At 40.3% G+C, this 7,500-nt stretch overlaps 1 protein-coding gene across 2 annotated transcripts in view; it reads left to right on the forward strand.

Annotated features, from left to right (window-relative positions):
* The window catches only part of anks6 (ankyrin repeat and sterile alpha motif domain containing 6), a 44,129-nt gene that overhangs the window by 12,833 nt on the left and 23,796 nt on the right, over positions 1-7,500 (forward strand). For both annotated transcript variants that reach the window (XM_079806100.1, XM_079806101.1), the window contains exons 7-10: positions 6,182-6,386; positions 6,463-6,512; positions 6,580-6,762; positions 6,853-7,015. In XM_079806100.1, the coding sequence (XP_079662226.1) occupies positions 6,182-6,386; positions 6,463-6,512; positions 6,580-6,762; positions 6,853-7,015 (601 nt within the window). The remainder of the gene's footprint in view (positions 1-6,181; positions 6,387-6,462; positions 6,513-6,579; positions 6,763-6,852; positions 7,016-7,500) is intronic.

The following is a 7,500-nucleotide window of genomic DNA, read 5'->3' on the forward strand; positions in this document are numbered from 1 at the left end:
ACCCCTAAAGGGCACTGCATCTGACCTCTGACCCTTAAAGGGCACTGCATCTGACCTCTGACCCCTACAGGGCACTGCATCTGACCTCTGACCCCTACAGGGCACTCCATCTGACCTCTGACCCCTAAAGGGCACTGCATCTGACCTCTGACCCCTAAAGGGCACTGCATCTGACCCCTACAGGGCACTGCATCTGACCTCTGACCCTTAAAGGGCACTGCATCTGACCTCTGACCCCTACAGGGCACTCCCTCTGACCCCTACAGGGCACTGCATCTGACCTCTGACCCCTAAAGGGCACTGCATCTGACCTCTGACCCCTACAGGGCACTGCATCTGACCTCTGACCCCTACAGGGCACTGCATCTGACCTCTGACCCCTAAAGGGCACTGCATCTGACCTCTGACCCCTAAAGATTGAGCAGACATTCTGTTCCCAGTGAACGTTTAACGCTCTTAAACATGTGAAATTTTTAATTTTTGCTCTGGCTTTGAAATGAGTCACTCATGATGAGTGCAGGTCTGAGCTGAGGCGGATCTACCACCCCAGCAGTGGATCCCAAATTCCCAATGTATAAAATATAAATAGTTTCCTCTACCGATTTCCATCAGCGGCGCTTCAATGTGATGAGATGATAGCAAGAAAACACGTCTTTCTGTTATTGTGTTTAGTCAAACAAACGACTCTAATGAACTGCTCAGTGATCCGCAACGCAACCAGCGTGATGACGAATAGATCATACGCCGTTTCACACACACTCCGTTTGCAGTGTGTATGCGGTGTGTATTTCTTCCGTCCCCATGTTAACGGCGGATGCTGTCCGTCAGTGAGCGGTGTGTGTCTGCAGCAGAGCGCCGATCGTTTCCACAGAGTCTGTGTTTTCTGCTGCACTGCTGAATTAAAGTGACAGCACATAAAAAAAAAACATGTACTGCTGCGAAAATCTAGTCTTTTACCACAGATGCATATCATTTAAAATATACTCTGCTTCAAAGTCAACACATGGCTTTTTTCTCTCGGGTAAAGCAAGGAAAACGACACCTTAAGGTAAACAAGGAGACATAATGAGAGCACTCGAAAAACAAAGTTTATGGCCTGCAGGATTTCTTGTAAAAATATTTAAAAATGAAAGAAAAGAAGTTTTAATGTAAAATGTTTTTGATTTTAACATAGGCCTATGTTTAAACATTTTGCCACTTGTGTGAGCAACTAAAGTACTAGACTATATAAATATAAAGTAGGCTAATGAATTGAATAAAACATTTTAATGTAGTGCGTTTAAACGTGAGTGTATTGCAATGCTGACAAGCCATGTTCAGTAACAACGTTTGGATTTGAAATAAAATCCTGAATAAATGCTGTGTTTGTGGTATACAGCTGTGGATCAGCTGCAAACGCAGCACATGTGAAAGCACAACAGCGCACGGCTCCTGCATCGCAGACGGAGTGTGTGTGAAACGGCGTAATGTTTTCATTTCTATTCATCAAGGAGATGAAACTATTGAGTGTAGTGTACATTCACAAAGCTAGAAAGTCTAAACTTTGTACTTATTTTTTTTTTTTTTTTTTAGATTTATTATGATAGGACAGTAGGTAGACAGGAAGCGAAGTGGGAGAGAGAGAGGGGGGGACGGGATCGGGAAAGGTCCACGAGCCGGGACTCGAACTCGGGTCGCCTGAAGCGCAACAGCACTATATGTCAGCGCACTGCCCACGAGGCTATGGGTGCCGACAAAACTTTGTACTTATTACGTCTTTTGGGATACTATGAAAATGATTAAACCAAGAAGAAAAGGAAAATCAGAGTCAGATAATGTGGGAGTGGAAGGTGCAGATAAGACAGAAAAAGGTAAGCGTACAAATGAAGTTGTGGAAGGCAGGAGAGGAGAAGATGGAGTGGTGGAAGAAAGAAATATAGAAATGTATGACAAAGAGCTAGAGGTGATGAGACAGAAGAAACAGCCTGAAGAGGAGGAAGAGAGCTCAGACACTGAAAGAGAAGAGAGAGAGCCTGTGTGTCAGGTGCTCATGGTGTGTTGTGTTCATTCTTTACATTAACATACAATAGTCAAAACCTATTTATTTTTATAACCTATAAGTTATGGGACCATATTATGTCAATATAATATATATTTGATGACTTTAGATGGGCATTTTGTTGCTCTTGTTGCATTAAAACTTGTGATTTTTATTTTACATTTTTTTAAATATTTGTTGGTGATTTGAATGCACCAGATCTTAATCTAGATGCACGACAACTTGTGGTTTATGTATTTGCTATGTGTTGGTGATTAAATAAACCAGTACTAGATGCATTGAGGCTTATATCCATATATAGGCCAATCTGTATTGTTTTTCATGCTTTGTAAATTAATATTGGTATGAACTTGTAGCTACTCACTTTAAGTTTCCAGTCCAGCTATCAGGTTCAGGCAACATCTATCACACAACAGTCTTCATAGACCATTATAGACCTTCATAGACCATAATAGACCTTTATAGACCATTATAGACCTTTATAGACCATTATAGACCTTCATAGACCATTATAGACCTTTATAGACCATTATAGACCTTTATAGACCATTGTAGACCTTCATAGACCATAATAGACCTTTATAGACCATTATAGACCTTCATAGACCATTATAGACCTTCATAGACCATAATAGACCATTATAGACCATTATAGACCTTCATAGACCTTCATAGACCTTCATAGACCATTATAGACCTTCATAGACCATTATAGACCTTCATAGACCATAATAGACCATTATAGACCTTTATAGACCATTATAGACCTTCATAGACCATAATAGACCTTCATAGACCATTATAGACCTTCATATACCATTATAGACCTTTATAGACCTTTATAGACCATTATAGACCTTCATAGACCATAATAGACCATTATAGACCATAATAGACCATTATAGACCTTTATAGACCATTATAGACCTTCATAGACTATTATAGACCTTTATAGACCATTACAGACCGTTATAGACCATTATAGACCTTCATAGACCATTATAGACCTTCATAGACCATTATAGACCTTTATAGACCTTTATAGACCTTTATAGACCATTATAGACCTTTATAGACCATTATAGACCTTCATAGACCATTATAGACCTTTATAGACCATTATAGACCTTTATAGACCATTGTAGACCTTCATAGACCATAATAGACCTTTATAGACCATTATAGACCTTTATAGACCATTATAGACCTTCATAGACCATTATAGACCTTTATAGACCATTATAGACCTTTATAGACCATTGTAGACCTTCATAGTCCATAATAGACCTTTATAGACCATAATAGACCTTCATAGACCATTATAGACCTTCATATACCATTATAGACCTTTATAGACCTTTATAGACCATTATAGACCTTCATAGACCATTATAGACCATAATAGACCATTATAGACCTTTATAGACCTTCATAGACTATTATAGACCTTTATAGACCATTACAGACCTTTATAGACCATTATAGACCTTCATAGACCATTATAGACCTTTATAGACCATTATAGACCTTTATAGACCATTATAGACCTTCATAGACCATTATAGACCTTTATAGACCTTTATAGACCCTTATAGACCATTATAGACCATTATAGACCTTTATAGACCATTATAGACCATTATAGACCTTCATAGACCATTATAGACCTTCATAGACCATTATAGACCTTTATAGACCATTATAGACCATTATAGACCTTTATAGACCATTATAGACCTTCATAGACCATTATAGACCTTTATAGACCATTATAGACCATAATAGACCTTTATAGACCATTATAGACCTTCATAGACCATTATAGACCTTTATAGACCATTATAGACCATTATAGACCTTCATAGACCATTATAGACCTTCATAGACCATTATAGACCTTTATAGACCTGTATAGACCATTATAGACCTTTATAGACCATTATAGACCTTCATAGACCATTATAGACCTTCATAGACCATTATAGACCTTTATAGACCATTATAGACCTTCATAGACCATTATAGACCTTTATAGACCATTATAGACCATAATAGACCTTTATAGACCATTATAGACCTTTATAGACCATTATAGACCTTTATAGACCAGTATAGACCATTATAGACCTTCATAGACCATTATAGACCTTTATAGACCATTAAAGACCATTATAGACCATTATAGACCTTTATAAACCATTATAGACCTTTATAGACCATTATAGACCTTCATAGACCATTTTAGACCATTATAGACCTTTATAGACCATTAAAGACCTTTATAGACCATTATAGACCTTTATAGACCTTTATAGACCATTATAGACCATTATAGACCTTTATAGACCATTATAGACCATTATAGACCATTATAGACCTTTATAGACCTTTATAGACCATTATAGACCTTTATAGACCATTATAGACCTTTATAGACCATTATAGACCATTATAGACCTTTATAGACCATTATAGACCTTTATAGACCATTATAGACCATTATAGACCTTTATAGACCATTATAGACCTTTATAGACCATTATAGACCTTTATAGACCTTTATAGACCATTATAGACCATTATAGACCATTATAGACCTTTATAGACCTTTATAGACCATTATAGACCATTATAGACCATTATAGACCTTTATAGACCTTTATAGACCATTATAGACCTTTATAGACCATTATAGACCATTAAAGACCTTTATAGACCTGTATAGACCATTATAGACCTTTATAGACCATTATAGACCTTCATAGACCATTATAGACCTTTATAGACCATTATAGACCATAATAGACCTTTATAGACCATTATAGACCTTTATAGACCATTATAGACCTTTATAGACCAGTATAGACCATTATAGACCTTCATAGACCATTATAGACCTTTATAGACCATTAAAGACCATTATAGACCATTATAGACCTTTATAAACCATTATAGACCTTTATAGACCATTATAGACCTTCATAGACCATTTTAGACCATTATAGACCTTTATAGACCATTATAGACCATTATAGACCTTTATAGACCTTTATAGACCATTATAGACCATTATAGACCATTATAGACCATTAAAGACCTTTATAGACCTTTATAGACCATTATAGACCATTATAGACCATTATAGACCATTAAAGACCTTTATAGACCATTATAGACCATTATAGACCTTTATAGACCTTTATAGACCATTATAGACCATTATAGACCATTATAGACCATTAAAGACCTTTATAGACCACTATAGACCTTTATAGACCTTTATAGACCATTATAGACCTTCATAGACCATTATAGACCATTATAGACCATTAAAGACCTTTATAGACCATTATAGACCTTTATAGACCATTAAAGAAATGTGTGTCCCTGTGTATATACATTCTAAAAAATGCTGGGTTAAAAACAACCCAACTTGGGTTGAAAATGGACTAACCCAGCAATTGGGTCGTTTTAAATCAGTGAATGGGTCGTTTTAACCCAGCGGTTGGGTTAAATGTTTACTTAAAATAACCCAATTGCTGGATTAAAGCAACCCATTCACTGATTTAAAACAACCCAATTGCTGGGTTAAAACAACCCATTCACTGATTTAAAACAACCCAATTGCTGGGTTAAAACAACCCATTCACTGATTTAAACCAACCCAATTGCTGGGTTAAAGCAACCCATTCACTGATTTAAAACAACCCAATTGCTGGGTTAAAGCAACCCATTCACTGATTTAAACCAACCCAATTGCTGGGTTAAAACAACCCATTCACTGATTTAAACCAACCCAATTGCTGGGTTAAAACAACCCATTCACTGATTTAAACCAACCCAATTGCTGGGTTAAAACAACCCATTCACTGATTTAAAACAACCCAATTGCTGGGTTAGTCCATTTTCAACCCAACTTGGGTTGTTTTTAACCCAGCATTTTTTAGAGTGTACCCTGAATATGTATATTATTACTTGAATCCACAATAACCATGCAAGGATGCTTGCTTCAGTGTTGCCACCCCTCATAGTTCTCATGCCACCCCATAAAACAATTTCTAGATCCGCCCCTGGGTCTGAGGAGCGTGTGTGTGTGTGTGTGTGTGTGTGTCATCTTCATCATGTTTCTCCTCACATCCACAGTCGTGGTGGAACCGCATGTCCAACCGCTTCCGCAGACTGAAGCTGACACACACGCTGAGACACGGCCTCTCCACCAATCGGCTGGCTCCGTTCCCCGACGAGCCCCTCCCTCTGGACGCCACCATGAAGGCGCAGGCCGGCTGTGACGAGGTGGAGGTCAGCGCAGAGGTCAGCGCCGCGTGGACGAGCAAGAGTAGCGACTGCGGTACGTGGGTCAGGGGTTAGAGGTCATCTAAAATAAACGAGACTCGAGGTGAAGCCATGCCTGTGTGTTCCTGCAGGGCTGAACGGGACAGGAAGTGGGAAAGATGACTTCCTCATCACCACAATGGTAGGTGTGTTTAATGTGAACATGTTGAAGATGAGTGTGTGTGTCCTGACCGTTATCTGTGTGTCAGCTGAGGAACGGAGCGCCCGCCGCGCGTCTGCCCAATGAGAAGCTGAAGGCCGTGATCCCGCCCTTCCTGCCGCCCTCCACCTTTGAGGCGTGGAGCTCGGAGCGCTGTGGGCCGCTGAAGGAGGGCCGGGCCGCACACATGCCCCAGAGGCCCGGCAGAACCAGCTGCACCCACTCTGACACAGTGAGAGCGTCATGTGACCCGTCCCTGGATTACCCGGATTGGATGTGTTCTGTTTAATGAGTTATCTCTGTGTGTGTGTGTGTGTTGTAGACGTCCATTAGTCGAGTGGTCAGCAGGTCCATCAAGTTTCCCAGCATCACCAAAGGCCCCTCCCCCTCCAACTCAGGCAACTATAACTCCGCCCACTCCTCGGGCGGGTCCAATGGTGTGGGAGGAGTCAACCGTCACACCTCTGACTCCCACAACCGCTCAGGTGACTCCGCCCACTAAGCACGACTAGTGGTGTGTGCACCAAAAGCAGAGCGAACACACACACACACACACACACACACACACACACACACACACACACCGTCTCCAGAGGCACATATACTCGTCTCCAGAGGCAAACACACACACACACACTCGTCTCCAGAGGCACACACACACACTCCTTTCCAGAGGCACACACACACACACACACACACTCGTCTCCAGAGGCACACACACACACTCGTCTCCAGAGGTACACACACACACACACACACACACTCGTCTCCAGAGGCACACACACACACACACACACACACACACACACACACACACACACACACACTCGTCTCCAGAGGCACACACACTCATCTCCAGAGGCACACACACACACACACTTGTCTCCAGAGGCACACACACACACTCACACACACACATGTTTGTTTTTGTGAAATGTGAGGACATTCCATAGGCGTAATGGTTTTTATA

Source organism: Gobio gobio (assembly GCF_949357685.1).
Source record: "Gobio gobio genome assembly, chromosome: 23".
Classification (NCBI taxonomy): domain Eukaryota; kingdom Metazoa; phylum Chordata; class Actinopteri; order Cypriniformes; family Gobionidae; genus Gobio; species Gobio gobio.